The sequence below is a fragment of the Protobothrops mucrosquamatus genome, unplaced genomic scaffold, assembly GCF_001527695.2.
Source record: "Protobothrops mucrosquamatus isolate PMUCROS unplaced genomic scaffold, P.Mucros_1.0 scaffold5962, whole genome shotgun sequence".
Lineage (NCBI taxonomy): Eukaryota > Metazoa > Chordata > Lepidosauria > Squamata > Viperidae > Protobothrops > Protobothrops mucrosquamatus.
In genome coordinates this window covers 13,789-30,848 of record NW_015391801.1, presented here as the reverse complement: position 1 = coordinate 30,848, position 17,060 = coordinate 13,789, and the positions used below count along the sequence as shown (strand labels likewise).

Sequence of the window (17,060 nt, the reverse complement as noted above, 5' to 3'; positions counted from 1 at the left end):
AGGTACTTTAGCACCAAACCATCCAGGAAGGAGCATTAGAGGTTCAGTCTGCACTTTGACTTGCATCCAGAAACAAATTAGAGTCCAGTGCAGGGCTTGGAATAATAGGGTAGCATAGTGTTGTGATTCCTCGCCAGCCAGTGGATCCGGCAGCTGAGTCTGAGGAATCAGAGGAGGAGGAGGAGGGGCCTGGAGTGACATTAGAGTCAGAGGAAGGCTCTGAGAAGCTCCAAGACTTACAGTCGGACGAGGACCCTGGCCCCTCTACTTGCACTCAGGCTGAGACACTGTGCTGGGAGCCTGAGTTGGACAATGATGAAGAACAGTTGGGACAAATCCAGGAAGCACGAAAGTGCAGGCAAGAGAAGCGAGTAGGACAGAGGAATGCAATGGGGCGGCTCCAAAGGCAAAGGAGAAGGCATTAGGAAGCCATGCCCTGGCTGCATAATAAAAGGGAAGGTACGGGAGGTGCTGGTTGCTGAAGGCAACCGTTCGTGTTGAGGATTGAGTTTCTGTGGACTGTGTTTGTTTGCCTTGGACATTGACTCAGGTCTGTGAATAATAAAAGGGGTTGGTTTTTTCTTGTGGTTCCTGCCTGTTTCTTGGAAGAGGGGTTTCTCCTTGTGAGCATAACAAGGACTTATGTAAGCTGGGACAGAACACATGCTTAAGGCTCAGCATCTAATCCTCAGAGGCAGCTCTATGAGGAGCACATTACAGTAGTCCAGAATTCATGAAGATGAGCCTCACTGCCCCCAGTGCTTCCTCCTTGAAGCAGTTGTTTTAGGGTTCCCCGGTGCTATCTGAGTTTGATTGTCTAGGGCAGGGGTAGGCAACCTTGGCTCTTTTAGGACTTGTGGACTACAACTCCCAGAATTCCTGAGTCAGCACGGCTGGTTCAGGAATTCTGGGTATTGAAGTCCACAAGTCCTAAAAGAGCCAAGGCTGCCTACCCCTGGACTAGGGAGATAATCAGTCATCCAGATCATCATTATCCCAAAGAGCCCTGGTGGCGCGGTGGTTAGAATGCAGGCTACTTCTGCTGACTGCCGGCTGCCAGCAGTTCTGCAGTTTGAATCTCACCGGCTCAAGATTGACTCAGCCTTCCATCCTTCCGAGGACAGTAAAATGAGGACCCAGATTGTTGTGGGCAAGAGGCTGACTCTGTAGGGAGATTGGAGATTGAAAGTTTCGTATCTTGCTGAAATGGCAAAGATTTCGGCTTATTTGAAGAATCACTCTATCTTTTCTCGTAGATTAAGATATTTTGTAGAGTTAGAGATATTAGTATTTGTTTACTTTCATATGAATATTATCCTGGGATTAGGTTTGGGGAGTCCGGGGTGGGGGTGGGGGGTTATTGTCATTGTGTTTACTTATGATTGTTTTTTTATGATTGAAAAAATAAATAAAATTTCTTTAAAAAAAAAGAAAAAGAGGCTGACTCTGTAAACCATTTATAGAGGGCTGTACAGCACTGTGAAGCGGTATATACCATAAGTCTAAGTGCTATTGCTAAAGGTGCTTTTTTCATGAGGCAACTGGACTATCTTGTTTTTCTTTGAAGACGTTTCGCTTCTCATCCCAGAAGCTTCTTCAGGCCTGCCTGGATGGTGGGGAATGGAAGGATTTATATTCCTTGCAGACAGCCGGTCATTTGCATTCTTTTAGAGAGTAGTGCTAGTGCACAATGCTAGCACTATGATGATGTTACCTAGTTGGGTAATGAAACATCTGCAAGAAAACAGCCAAGCTCAGAGAGCACCCAGGACCCCCTCAGTTCAACACTGAGCTACAAATATTCTCTTCCAGTGGCATTTGCCTTATTTGTTTAGAAGTAGAGGGCTCCTAATTGCTGCCTCGGGCAGTATATGAAATGCTGTCTAAGTGTATTTGAACTGGTATGTTTATATCCCTAGATATGTAGCACTTTTGAATCCCCCCCCCAGGTTTCTTTTAGTGCTGTTGTGAAAATCCATGCTGTGTGTATTTGCCGTTTTTGCACCTTTGAGATGATACTAAAGGATACTAATTTATTACAGTGGTACCTTGGTACTCAACTGCTTTGAAACTCATCAAATTTGGTACTCAATGCATTTTGATGCAAAAATCTTGTCCCGGTACTCGTCGTTTGTTTAGTACTCATTGCACAAGCTAGGACTTGTCGGTGTCAGTTACCTTGTGACTCACTACATTATTCCTCATGGGAAAAATTTGTTTGGTACTCCTTTTTAGTACTCATTGTGCCTCCCGGAACCAATTAACGGTGAGTACCAAGGCACCACTTTACTTGTAGAATCAGAACATTCTCCTGAAGTAATGTTTTTAGTTCTCTAATCTGAAAACAGATCCGTTATTCAGAGCCCTTTATTTCCAGCAATACAATAAATCATGAAATGCATTTGTTCTATTTCCTTTTTGGCCAAGTTTCATTTTCCCTCTTAGGAAGAAAGTAAAATGCTTCAACTGTGAATGTCCTTGACTTCAGAACTTTTCCGCTAGGAATTGTCCTGTTCCAGAGAAGAATTAATGAAAGGCTCTCTGTAGTTGATCCTCCATATGAATAAATTTGTACAGCAGTACTACTTCTTATCATTAGTTGCTTCTAATTGGACTATATGTTACTTGGATATTGGGATTGTCTCAATTGTTCATTCTTGATTGTTGCTGGCTGGGGAATTCTGGGAGTTGAAGCCCACACATCTTAATGTTGCCAAGGCTGAGAAACACTAAACTAGATATTGGTTACCTTGGCCCCAAATTTCAGTTCTGTTTAAGATCTACTGGGCTTCCCTATCCTAATGTGTTTATACCAAAATACAAAATAACAGAGATGGAAGGGATGTTGGAGGTCTTCTGGTCCCATCCACTGCTCAAGTAGGAGACAGAGAAGAGCAACAAAGATGACTACGGGACTGGAGGCTAAAACATATAAGGAATGTGGCTGGAATTGGGTATGTCTAGTTTAATGAAAAGAAGGATGAGGGGGGACATGATAGCAGTGTTCCAATATCTCAGGGGCTGCCACAAAGAAGAGGGAGTCAAGCTATTCTCCAAAGCGCCTGAAGGCAGGACGAGAAGCAACTAATCAAAGAGAGAAGCAACCTAGAACTAAGGAGAAACTTCCTGACAGTTAGAACAATTAACCAGTGGAACAACCTGCCTCCAGAAGTGGTGAATGCTCCAACACTGGAAGTCTTTAAGAAGAAACTGGACAGCCATTTGTCTGAAATGGTATAGGGTTCCCTGCCTGAGCAGGGGGTTGGACTAGATGATCTCCAAGGTCCCTTCCAATTTCTTTTTTATTATTATTATTATTATTATTATTATTATTATTATTATTATTATTATTATTATTATTATTATTATTATTATTATTATTATTATTATTATTATTACATTACACCATTCTGGGCAAATGGCTGTCCAATCTCTTCTTGAAAACCTCTGCTGATGGAGCACCCACAACGTCTGGAGGCAAGCTGTTACACTGATCAGTTGTTCTCTGTGACAAAATTTTCCCCTTAATTCTAGCTTGGATCTCTCTTTGATAAGCTTCTTGTTCTGCCTTCAGGTGCTTTGGGGAATAGCTTGACTCCCTCTTCTTTGTGGCAGTCCCTCAGATATTTGAGCACTGCTATCATCCTTATCTTTCCTAGAGTAAGTGTACTCAGTTCCCTCAATCATTCATCGTATAGTTTTAGCCTCCAGTCCTCTAATCATCTTTGTTGCTCTTCTCTGCACTCTTTCCAGAGTCTCAGCATGGTGACCAGAACTGAATGCAGTATTCCATATATGACAATCACACTTTTGTATTACAATTCTCAGAAATCTCTGCAAGAATGTAGGCTGGGATTTTGGGAATTTCCATCCCAACTCAACTCAATTCAAAACCACCAGGTTTGGAGGAAGCCCAGCTCAAGTTGCAAGTAGTCCAAGTTGTCTAGAATCTAGATTGTCCAGGTGTACATATATACAGTTACACTTATTTATAACCATAAAGTGAGGTTACCTAATCTCATAAATGCCAATTGCCCAGCTGACTCTGGAATGGTATCAATTGCAGGCCGTTCCACGGGAAGCCATGGTGCCCTTATGCTTGCCCTAAAAAAATCTTGGAAAATATAAAATCTCTGCCAGCATTTGCAACCCACTTCAGTATCCATTTGGGAAAAGGCTTTTAGGGAATATCTAGGATCAAACACAGCAAACTGGGGAGCCTCTGTTGCCACACGGATCACGAAAATTCATCAAGGTTCTCCTTTCAATATCCTAATGGACCAAGGCAAAGATGATTAGTTCCTCGGGTAGGGTAATTGTTCCTGGGTGGCTCTGTTCAAACAAAATCCTTCACCAGATCATGAACTGGGTTAGTATGTCGGTGGATTTAATTTTAGCTTCAAAGTCCCTAGAGCTGTGTGGTGCTGATTAAGCCTGCATCAATCCAAAGGTTGAAAGACAGAAAATTTTCAGAGTAGATTTAGGATAGTAGGGCTTTTCTAAACACCCCATAATTGTTTCTTTTCTACTTTTTACTCTTGGTCCTGACTGGGAGAGGGGTGACATGATAGCAGTCTACCAATATTTGTGGGGCTGTCCCAGAGAGAAGAGGGTTGACCTGTTATCAAAGCACCTGAGGACAGGACAAGAAGCAATGGATGGAAACTAATTAAGAAGAGAAGCAACCTAGAATTAAGGAGAAATTTCCTGACAGTGAGAACAATTAATCAGTGGAATGACTAGGCTCCAGAAGTTGTGGGTGCTCCATCACTGGAGGTTTTCAAGAAGAGATTGGACAGCCATTTGTCCCAAATGGTATAGGATCTCCTGCTTGAGCAGGGGGTTGGACTAGAAGACCTCCAAGGTGCCTTCCAACTCTGTTATTCTGTATTATGATTCTTTTTCACCCTCTTGGAGAACAAAAACAACAACTAGGAAATGACAATTTCTTGGCCTCCTTTGCAGAGGTTGGGAGACCCCAGAAAATGGCTGCTGTCTGAATGACTAAGTGGTCTTGATACTACACAGCTCACATGAAAGAATTGGCCAGGACAGCAGATGACCAAAACTGTCAATCAAAAAGCCATCTTGACTCTTCCTGTAGACCGCATCTTGAATGATGGAAAGGGATACAATTACTTGCCTTCTTGTGCCATCAAAAAAGGGCTCGGACACAATCATGCTCCAAAGTAGGTCATGTGTTCAAGCAGAACTTGGCCACCAGTGATTTGGCCTGAACATGTGTCAACGCTGTGACAATGGATGTTCCCGCTATGACAACTGAAGGAAATTGCAGCCATTTTACTTTGCTTTTAGCTTTCTTTCTTTGCTCTTTAGGACAGTGGTTCTCAACCTGTGGGTCGGGGCCCCATTTGGGGTCGATCAACCATTTCACGGGGGTCACCAAGCAAGGCTGTCCGCCATTTTTTTTGTCTGCCATTTTTTTTGTCCGCCATTTTTCCCCCTTTTCCGGCGGGTGCCTTACCTCCCTTGGGCTGGGCCAGCTGGTGGTCGGCCTGCTCTGTCTCTGCCGCTTGCCAGCTACGCCTCGGCCGGCGCAGGGGGCGGAACCACGCATGCATGGCGCTCCCGGGCAGGGAAAGTCCTCGACTTACGACCGGTTGGGTAGTCCTCGACCTACAACCGGTTTAGTCCTCGACTTATGACTGGTTTAGTCCTCGACTTACGACGGGTTGGGGTCGCGGCATTAAAAAGGTTGAGAACCACTGCTTTAGGAAAACAGATGTAGAAGGGAGGATGGGGTGAATGCTTGAGCTCAGCTAGCCATAATAATAGTGCAGCTTCATGGGAACTCAAGGACACAGACTGATAACGTTTAGGGGTTGAGAGATTGGAGAGAAAGCCCGTGTTTTAAGTTAATTGGAGAATGTGATTTATGACTGCCTTATGGGGGTGGGAATTGCAACTTGTTACTTTGTATCTGGGCGGGGGAAGTTTAGTTTTGGGTTCAGCTATGGAGTGCCGATAATTGGTTTTCTGAATAAAATGTTCTTAAAGGAAGAATCCTTGCCTTAAAGTTCTTTGATGGGTTTCATCTATCGGAACCATGACACATGTTATGATTCCTGTATAATAAACAGGAATAAATGCTACTTAGAACATAGAATATCGAATCATAGGGCTGGGAGGCACCTTGGAGATCTTCTGGTCCAACGCCCTGCTCAAGGTGGGAGGCCCTATACCATCCCAGTCAAATGCTTGCCCAGTTTATTCTTGAAAACCTCCAGTGATGAGCACCCACAACTTCTGGAGGTAAGCTGTTCCATTGATTAATTGTTCCCATTGTCAGGAAATTTCTCCTCAATTCTAGGTGGGATCTCTCCTTGACAAGCTTCCACCTGTTGCTTCTTGTCCTGCCCTCTGGTGCTTTGGGGAATAAGTCAATCCCCTGTTCTGTATGATGGCCCTTCAACTACTGGAAGACTATTCTTCTGTTATTCTGTGATATTCTGCTGATTTCTCTTATGTTCTTTTTCAGAATGAAGTGTTTCAGGATCTCTCTATGGTCCATCTATTAATTTATCTAGTTCTCACAAAATCCCTTCATCAGAAGACCAAGATTTCAGTTTTCAAGCCAGCTTGTGGAACGACGAGAAGAAAAAAAGAGAGACAGAGACAGAGAGAGACAGAAAGACATCTGATAACATCAACCTGCCCTGTTTGATGGAAATGTCTCACAAGATGGTGGGAGAAAATGGCTTCCACTGCACCCATAAACTTATTTTTTCCAACACACTCAATTCCGTGGAGAACAGCCCTCCTTTTGATAGCCCCAGTCCCGAGGAATCCTGCACCCCCCCTTTGAGCAATGGGACGTTCTACTCCAACACAAACAGTCCTTCAGATTCCTGCATGAAGCCTCTCTGTGAGGCGAGATCCCCAAACGAAAACGGGTTCAATGGCAGCATTAAATATGTCTCCACTGAACGGGAGGTCCTGGTGTGTGGATGGGGAGGCTTCACCCCAAGTTGTTTACAGTTTTTCAACACCCCAAAAGGGGTTCTGTTCTTCCTGTGCGTGGCTTCCTTCTTGCAAGGCATGACCGTCAACGGCTTTATCAACACCGTCATTACGTCGATCGAACGGCGCTTTGATCTTCAGAGCTACCAAAGCGGTTTGATTGCCAGCTCCTATGACATCGCGGCCTGCGTGTGTTTAACATTTGTCAGTTACTTTGGGGGCAACGGGCATAAACCACGGTGGTTGGGTTGGGGAGTTTTGATCATGGGGATTGGCTCCCTCATTTTTGCCTTGCCTCATTTCACCACCAGCCAATACGAAGTCCCTTTTTCAGAGGAGATTGGCACGTGTTCCTCCAATCAAACTGCGTGGTGTGCAGAAAGTGTCTCCACACTGTCCAATTATCAGTTTGTCTTCATGCTCGGTCAGTTTCTACATGGGATTGGAGCAACGCCACTTTATACCCTTGGGGTGACCTATCTGGATGAAAATGTCAAGTCCAACTATTCCCCTGTGTATATTGGTAAGCCCTGTAGTTCACAGAATGATGGAATGGGCAGGATGATGTCATCCAACAATATCTATCTATCTATCTATCTATCTATCTATCTATCTATCTATCTATCTATCTATCTATCTATCTATCTATCTATCTATCTATCTATCTATCTATCTAATCTATCTATCTATCTATCTATCTATCTATCTATCTATCTATCTATCTATCTATCTATCTATCTATCTAATCTATCTATCTATCTATCTATCTATCTATCTATCTATCTATCTATCTATCTATGCATGCAGTGGTGGGATTCAAATATGTGAACAACCGGTTCTCTGTGTGGATGCCGCTTCCGGAAGTCCATTCTGGGCCTTGGCAACAAAAAAATAGCTATCAGTTCTGCTGAAGTGGTGCAAAATGGCTGAATCCCACCACTGTATCTCTCTCTCTCTCTCTCTTTCTCTCTCTCTCTCTCTCTCTCTGTATCTATCTATCTATCTATCATCTATCTATCTATCTATCTATCTATCTATCTATCTATCTATCTATCTATCTATCTATCTATCTATCTATCTATCAGCTATCTCTATCCAGTGGTGAGATTCAAATATGTGAACAACCAGTTCTCTGTGTGGATGCTGCTTCCTGAAGTCCATCTGGGCCTGGGCAACAAAAAATTAGAATTCATGCTGGTTAATCAGGGAATGCAGTCCTCATTGAACAAGAGAAGAAACCTTGGTAGAGGTTCTCCAGTTGATGGCCACCTATTGGGAATGAATCTTCTGGGTCATGTAGTCCCTTATATTGTCCGGGAGGTTGGATCAGAGCAAGGGTCTCCAAACCTGGCAACTTTAAGACTTGTGGACTTCACCTCCCAGAAATCCCTAGTCAGCCATGATGGCTGGAGAATTCTGGGAGTTGGTCCACAAGTCTTAAAGTTGCCAAGTGTGGAGATCCCTGGATCCCTTTCAACTTAATAAACCTGAACAAAACTTGGAGAAAGTTATAGGCTCCTGCAGTGGCCTTCTTTGCCCAAATTTGAGCCTGAGCCAAGACCAAAATCTTCCGTGTTGAACTTTGGCCAATATCGTTGTGTCTTTCTCTTTTCAGCTGTTTTCTACACTGCTGCCATATTGGGCCCAGCTGCTGGCTACTTGGTTGGAGGCATCTTTCTCAATATTTACACTGAAATTGGGAGACAGTAAGTTCCTGGGCCCCTTTCTCTTTTCTTCCATCAGCCCTGAAAGTTCCCAGGGAACCTTCTGCCCCTGTCTTGATATGCTTCTGTCAAAGCCAGTATCAACAGGGGATGTACCTTCAATAAATGTCAGCATTTTCAGAGGGGTATTTCAAGTAAGATCTTTCAGTGTAGATCTGGATGTCCAGATGCTATGTAAGTTCAGGAATCTAGGACAGTGTTTCTCAACATTAACAGCTTCAAGATGAATGGACTTCAACTCCCAGAATTCTGTAACCAGCAGGACTGGCTAGGGAATTCTGGGAAATGAAGTCCGCTCATCTCCAAGTTGCCAAGATAAACACTGATCTAGGAATGGTAGTTGGCAGCAACTCACTCATCCCCAACTTAGAGCGTCTTTCGGCTCCTAAAATTCCACACTCTTTTCTTAGTTAAAATATGATGGGGGAAAAAATAACTGCAATTCTCAGCTCTCATTCGTTTATCTTTCGAGAGCATGTCCACTTCTGGCTTGGTTCCTACGCATTTCTGTTGCCATGAGAAATTAATAGTTTTGTTATTAGGTTTTCATCACCAGGTAGATAGTCTGTGTTAAAAGGAAAAGAGCACCAGTCATACTGTAATGGTAACTATGGTAATGACTACCTGGGCAAGATTTAATTTAGAATATAATAAAGGTAGCCTATGGTGATGTGAGTCAACAGAATGTTACAAGAGAGCTAAAATACTCCATTCAATTCAAACTCTGTTGGTTATCCATAATGACATTCATTAATTCATTACAAGGAGTCCTCGATTTACAATGGCAACTGAGACCAGAACTTCTATGGCTAACCGAGGCAGTTGTTAAATGAGTCACACTCTATTTTATTATCTTTTTTGCTGCATCAATAGAATAGAGTGGAGTGGAGTGGAGTGGAGTGGAGTGGAGTAGAGTAGAGTAGAGTAGAGTAGAGTAGAGTAGAGTAGAGTAGAGTAGAGTAGAGTAGAGTAGAAAGAGAAGAAGGGAAGGGAAGGGAAGGGAAGGGAAGGGAAGAGAAGAGAAGAGAAGAGAAGAGAAGAGAAGAGAAGAGAAGAGAAGAGAAGAGAAGAGTTGGAAGGGACCTTGCAAGTCTTCTAGTCCAACCCCATCAGGCAGAAACCCTATACCAGTGATGGCGAACCTATGGCACGGGTGCCAGAGGCAGCACTCAGAGCCCTCTCTGTGGGCACGCATGCCGTCACTCCAGTCCTAGGCCTTCAGCTGGGTTTTATAAAACTTTTTCGCTTTAGGCCTCCGCCGCCGTGTGCAAAAAAAAAAAGGTTCAATCAATCAATCAATTTCAACTTCTCGCGGGAAAAAAAATCTTGCAAAGTTGGAATTGATTGATTGAACTTTTTAGTCCCACCCAGTCTGCCGTTACCACCACAGCCACGCCCACCCAATGGGCCACACCCAGCCAATGGGCCACGCCCACCCGGCACTCGACAATGCATAAGTGGGTTTTGGGTTGCACTTTGGGCACTCGGTCTCTAAAAGGTTCGCCATCACTGCCCTATACCATTTCAGACAAATGGTCATCTAATCTCTTCTTGAAAATTTTGAGTGTTGGAGCATTTACAACTTCTGAAGGCAATTTGTTCCACTGATTAATTATTCTAACTGTCAGGAAATTTCTCCTAGGTCAGTGGTGGAGAACCTATGGCACGTGTGCCAGAGGCAGCACTCAGAGCCCTCTCTGTGGGCACGCATACCATGCCCCAGAGATGGCAACCGTTCCTCTTCAACCAGCCGCCCGCTAAACCGCCGAGGTCCCATGTGGCCAGATGCATCCCAGCACAGCTGGTTTCCCTCCCCCCGTCCCATCCCTCCTGGCCTCGCATACTCTCCTTTTCCCGGGCACAACCCACTGCATCGCCTCCTCAGCTGTCGGACAGCCGTCCAGCTCAGAGGCGGCTTCTCTGAACTGCTGGCAGCGGGCTGCGGAGCCCCAGAGTGCGCTGGTTGAGGGGCCGGCAGGCTGTGGCTGCTGACAGACACTGTTGGCCCCCATGCACTCGCTGGCCTCTGTGTGCGGGGGCCAATGGTGTCAGGCAGCAGCCGCCCCGGCCTCCTGCCCACCACCCCACCTGCCAGAGACCCCCTGGATCTCCCCCAACCCTGCCCGGCCCTCACAGGCGTCCCTCCCCACGAGCAACATCAAGGTGACCACGCTCACGTTGGTCACACCCACCCAGTCTGCCATGACCACATCCACGCCCACCCAGTGGGCCATGCCCACCTGGCACCCGGCGATAAATAAGTGGGTTTTGGGTTGCAGTTTGGGCACTCGGTCTCTAAAAGGTTCGCCATCACTGTCCTAGGTTGCTTCTCTCCTTGATTAGTTTCCATCCGTTGCTTCTTGTCCTGCCTTCAGGCGCTTTGGAGAATAGTTTGACTCCCTCTTCTTTGGGGCAGCCCCTCAGATTTTGGAACACTGCTATCACGTCCCCCATCGTCCGTCTCTTCATTAAACTAGACATACCCAATTCCAGCAACCATTCCTTATATGTTTTAGCCTCCAGTCCCAATGACTCACTATAGATGTTAAGTGAATTACATGGCTGTTAAGTGAATCTGTTTCCTGTTGACGTTGCTTGTCAGAGGCTGGCTAGGAAAATCACAAATGGCAATTACATGACCTCAGGACACTGCAGCTGTTAATAAAACCTAAATACATGCCAGTGTCCAAGCCCCCAAATTTTGATAATGTAACCATGGGAACACTGCAATGATCATAAGTGCAAGGACTGGCTTTATAAGTCACTTTTTTCAGTGCTGGTGTAACTTCAAACAGTCACTAAATAAATGGCTGTAGGCCAGGGGTCTTCAAACTTGGCTATTTTATGACTTGTGGACTTCAACTCCCAGAATTCCTCAGCCAGGCACACTGGCTGAGGAATTCTGGGAGTTGAAGTCCACAAGTCATAAAAGGGCCAAGTTTGAAGACCCCTGATCTACATACTTTTTATGGAAATAGTTTTCTTTTTCGATTATCCTTAGAACGGTGATTATCATGACATTTATTTTTGTCTCAGGTTGTCAAATGCAGTCTGAACAAACCAGAAAAATCTCAGGCTGGGCAGGAAAAGCTGAGAACCTTGTCTATTTTGTGTCTGTGTGTGCGCACGCATACGCTCTCTGTTGTTGTTATTGTCCTTTCCCTTTAGCCCTGGCCTAAAGCAAAGAACAATGACTTCGATTTATTGCCCAGTTTGTAACCATTCCAAAAACATGTCCGGCTTGAAAAATTTCTCCCAAGCAACTAGGGAATTAATATATCTTTGAAGAAAGAAACAGCTAGATCTCATGCTTGTGTGAATTAGCTTTGTCTCCGTGATCTGTCACAGCCACATTTGATTGGATTTCTGAAAATCTACAGTTTTTCTCCTGGTTTTATTCCCAGAATTGATCTTACACCCGATAATTCCCTGTGGGTTGGAGCATGGTGGATTGGATTCTTGGGCGCTGGGGCCGGTTCCCTCTTGATTTCGGTACCCATTTTGGGGTACCCTCATCGCCTCCCAGGTACGTGAACTGAATCTCAACCAGATTCCTTTAGCAGAGCTCCTTTTCAGGATGTTGGGAGCCTGCCAAAATAGCCCGCTTCTCTTCCATGGACTTCTCCTCAAGGATACAAGACGCTATAATATTTTCCCATTGTTTGTTTGTTTTTTAATCGCGGTATTATGAACCTTGGTGCATTAGATTATTCAGTGTGGATGTCAAGGCAATAATATTTATNCAACCAGATTCCTTTAGCAGAGCTCCTTTTCAGGATGTTGGGAGCCTGCCAAAATAGCCCGCTTCTCTTCCATGGACTTCTCCTCAAGGATACAAGACGCTATAATATTTTCCCATTGTTTGTTTGTTTTTTAATCGCGGTATTATGAACCTTGGTGCATTAGATTATTCAGTGTGGATGTCAAGGCAATAATATTTATCTACCGGTAGACTTCGACTTACGATCACAACTAAAAGTTCTGTTACTAAGCGAGACCTTTGTTAAATGAGTTTTGCCCCATGTTACGACCTTTCTTGCCACAGTCGCTAAGTGAAACATGGGTTGTAAAGGGAATCTGGCTTCTCCATTGGCTTTGCTTGTCAAAAGGTCACAAAAGGGGATCACATGACTCTGGGACATGGCAACTATTCATTCATTCATTCATTCATTTGTATCCTGCCTTTATTATTTTCACAAATAACTCAAGACAGTGAACACACACAATATTCCTTCCTTCCTGTCCTTCCCTTCCATCCCTTCCTCCCTCCCTCCCTCCCTCCTTCTTCTCTCCCTCCCTTCCTTCCTTCCTTCCTTCTTCCCTAACAGGTCGTTGTTATGGGGAAAATAAGAGGAGGAAGGAGCATTGTGTGTATTCGCCATCTTGAATTATTTATGATGATGATGATGATGATGATAATAATAATAATAAAGTTGGAAGGGACCTTGGATGTCATCTAGTCCAACCCCCTGCTCAGGCAGGAAACCCTATACCATTTTGGACAAATGACTATCCAGTCTCTTCTTAAAAACTTCCAGTGTTGGAGCATTCACCGCTTCTGGAGGCAGGTTGTTTCACTGGTTAATATAATAATAATAATAAAGGCAGAATATAAATAAATAGTAAGGATGTCTTGAATTCATCAGAGAAGTCTTGCACCCCACTGTAGACAGATGTATTTTTAAAAAAATATTTACTTTAAAAGAAAAGGGGAAAGGGGAAAAAAGAGATTGCAAAAATACAGTTATTGCATGGAAAAATTTGCAGCGTGTAATTATAGATAAAAACTGAAAGAAAATACAACGGGTTCCATTGACAAAGCATCTTTATTTTTATCTTCCTGTATCCACTTGGAGAGAAACAAATTCTGTATAAATAAAGTTTCCCAACAATTTTATATTTGAATTCTTTCAGAAGGATTACTTTTAAATGATTAAAGTCAAAGCCTAGCTAAGAAATAGAAGCAACAGAAATAAGCAATCATTGTTAAAGAGTTGACAACCTTATTTTAACAGAAGGCATAGCAGGAACCTCAAGACGTTGGTTGCCGATGAGAGCATCGATATGTTCAGATGAACCAAATGATAGGCACAAGTCAATGGTCTTATCATAACATCTGCTTTCACAGGATCTCAGCGTTACACAGTCATGCGAGTTTCGGAAACCCATCAATCAAAAGATGGCAGCCATAAAACAGCCTCAGATCCTGATTTCGGAAAGACAGTGAAAGACCTGCCACAGTAAGAACTTCCCTTTTATAATAATTCATAAAAATTTGTATTGAATGTGACTTTGCGGTATGGGGAAAATTACTCCAGCACTGTCTTTGTTCCTTTAACCAAATGTGTTCATAAGCCAGATACTGCATTCAGACAATACATAGAGCCGGTTTGGCATAGTGTTAAGGTTTTGGCCTAGAAACCAGGAGCCTGTGAGTTCTAGTCCTGCCTTAGGCACAAAAGCTGGCTGGGTGACTTTGACCAATCACCAGGAGACTCTGAGTTCCAGTCTCGCTTTAGGCATAAATGTCAGTTGCGTAACCTTGGGCCAAACATCAAAGGACTGTGACTTTTAGACCTACCTAAAGCATAAAAGCTGAATGGGTGACTTTGGGTCAATCACCAGGAGAATGTGAGTTCTAGTCCCGCTTTAAGCAGGAAAGTCGGCTGGATGACTTTAGATCAATCACTCTCTCTCAGCACAATGCAGTCTCAGTTGTTATTGTGGGGAAAATAGGAGGAGAAAGGAACATTATGTATGTTCTCTGCCTTGTTCATAAAAAATAATAAAAGTGGGCTAGAAATCTAACAAATAAAGAAATACAGGAAATCCAGGCTAGCAAAATACAACTATTACGGTAGAGTATGTTATAACATATTATGTCCCCCAGAATAAATCATAGAGTTTATGTTAATAACTTGATTTCTAGGTGTTATGACTCTTGCTGGACTCTAAAATGCTTAGTCAGTTTACTTAGAAACCAGGAGTAGCAGGAACACAACATGCTGCGCAACCAAGAGTGGCACAGTGGTCAGAATGCAGTATTGCAGGCTGACTCTGCTCACTGCTAGCAGTTTGATCCTGACCAGCTCAAGGTTGACTCAGCCTTCCATCCTTCCAAGGTTGATAAAATGAGGACCCCGGATTGTTGGGGGCAAGATGCTGAGTCTGTAAACCACTTAGAGAGAGCTGTAAAGCACTGTGAAGCGGTACATAAGTCTTAAGTGCTATTGCTATGCTAACACTGATTAGTTTTAATTATGAACAATTATATGGTAGCTTATTGATAAGTAAGTTCAACTGATTTGATATGATTCGGTCTCTTCTAGAAACCCCTCAAATAGATAGGGCGACAAGTTTATTTACTTATTTATTTATTCATTTATTGAATTTCTACGGTTGTACAAGCATAGCCAGTGGCTGGGTTCCTTCAAAATGCCAACTCATGATGTCTCTTTAGTCTGGTCTACTTTGCTGTTTTATTCCCTTGATGAGTCTGCTACCAAACCGAAGACAGCATTGGCTTGTTTTCTGAAGAAGATCCGAACAAATGCACCCTTTCATTTTGGATGCCTTTGTGCTGCCTTCAAAACAGACTGAAGTAATTCAGTGCTGTGTCTTCATTGTACACATCTTGTTAGCTGCCGCTCTGAAAGACAGAGAATAAAGAGTATTTTTGGCAAAACAGGACACACCAGAAATCTGAATTGAGCTAAACTCAGAAGCATAGATTTTAGAGGAGGAACAGTACCGTGTTTCCCCGAAAATAAGACTCAGTACTATTATTATTATTATTATTATTATTATTATTATTATTATTATTATTATTATTATCATCATCATCATCATCATCATCATCATCATCATCATCATCTTTTATTCATTAAACATGAACCTCAGTCAACTGAACATTCAAATTGGCTGACGCTGATGGTTGACACGGGTTGCTACCAGCATCCTCGGTGTCAACCAGGTATCTCCTTAAAATATAAGATGTTCTGAGTAGCGCAGTTTTTTGTAACATTTCTGGAATTATTGCAGGAAGCTGCAGTTTCTTGATGTATTTTGCAAAGTTTTTGGACATAGTTCCCAGTGCCCCGATGACAATGGGTACCACTGTTACATGTTTCATCCATAATTGCGCAGTTTCGATGGCTAGATCACGATATTTCATAATTTTTTCCAGTTCTTTTTCTTCGACTCTGGCATCTCCTGGTACAGCGATATCAATCAGCTGTACGTTTTGGTTCTCTACAACTGTGATATCCGGCGTATTGTGTTCCAAATGGCGATCTGTCTGTATTCGAACGTCCCACAAGATCTTCACCCTCTCATTCTCTTATTATTATTATTATTCATTAGACTGTGAACCTCAGTAAACTGAACATTCAAATTGACTGGCGCTGATGGTTGACACGGGTTGCTGCCAGCATCCTATTTTTTATTATTATTATTTTTATTATTATTATTATTATTATTATTATTATTATTATTATTATTATTATTATTATTATTATTATTATTATTATTATCCTCCAAAAGAGGCACCAGGTCTTATTTTTTTGGAGGGGGGTCTTTTCCACTCACCTCCTTCAACGACAGCCCTGCCCAGCTGGCCCATTTTTTCTGCGGCTGAAGGAGCAGCTCCATTCTGCAGCTGAGAATGGAGCTCCAGCCTGCATTTCACAGTCAAAGGCCTTTTCGGAAGGCCACTGCAGCTGATAACCGAGCAATGGATTCACCGCAGAAGAAGTGGGCCGGTGAGGAGAGACCTGGCTGCCAGGTAAGCAGGTGCAGGGTGCGTGGGGTAGCTCCATACACCCCACCACCACCCTAGCTTGATTTTTAGGCATGTGCCTCGCCCCCAAACTAGGGCTTATTTTTTGGGTAGGGCTTATGTTAGGCCCACCCCCAAAAAATCAAGCTAGGACTTATTTTGGGGATAGGTCTTACTTTCGGGAAAGCACGGTGATTTGGTTAATCCTCTAGTTAATCTGTTGGAAATTGTAAAGTTCAATCTATTGTAAACCCATCTTTGCAAAGAAAATTGTATTTCTCTGAGGTCTCTTAATAAAAGCAAGTATACAGCAGCCATTGTTAATCTAAGAACTGCTAACACTAAAAAATATATGGAACCTATATCTGAAATTTTTGACCCTCTGCCACTTTTCAAGGCCATGACACAGCTATTCTGCATAAGAAAATTAAATTCAAAAATAGCATTTAAAAGCCAGGCAGAGTGTGACCAACAACTCAGTGAACAAAGATGAACTAAAAGCAGAAATTTAAACTATGTTGTGAGGTTAATCTCTTTTTCCTCCAAATATTAATCCAATGTTTATTGAATGAAACTGA

General features: G+C 43.1%; 1 protein-coding gene across 1 annotated transcript in view; it reads left to right on the top strand.

Moving 5' to 3' along the window:
* Positions 1 to 6,666: 6,666 nt before the first annotated feature.
* The window catches only part of SLCO4A1 (solute carrier organic anion transporter family member 4A1), a gene marked incomplete at its 3' end in the record, with an annotated part of 24,176 nt that continues 13,782 nt past the window's right edge, over positions 6,667 to 17,060 (top strand). The window contains exons 1-4 of the mRNA XM_015829365.1: positions 6,667 to 7,504; positions 8,597 to 8,687; positions 12,110 to 12,231; positions 13,834 to 13,945. Coding sequence (XP_015684851.1) covers positions 6,685 to 7,504; positions 8,597 to 8,687; positions 12,110 to 12,231; positions 13,834 to 13,945 — 1,145 coding nt within the window. The remainder of the gene's footprint in view (positions 7,505 to 8,596; positions 8,688 to 12,109; positions 12,232 to 13,833; positions 13,946 to 17,060) is intronic.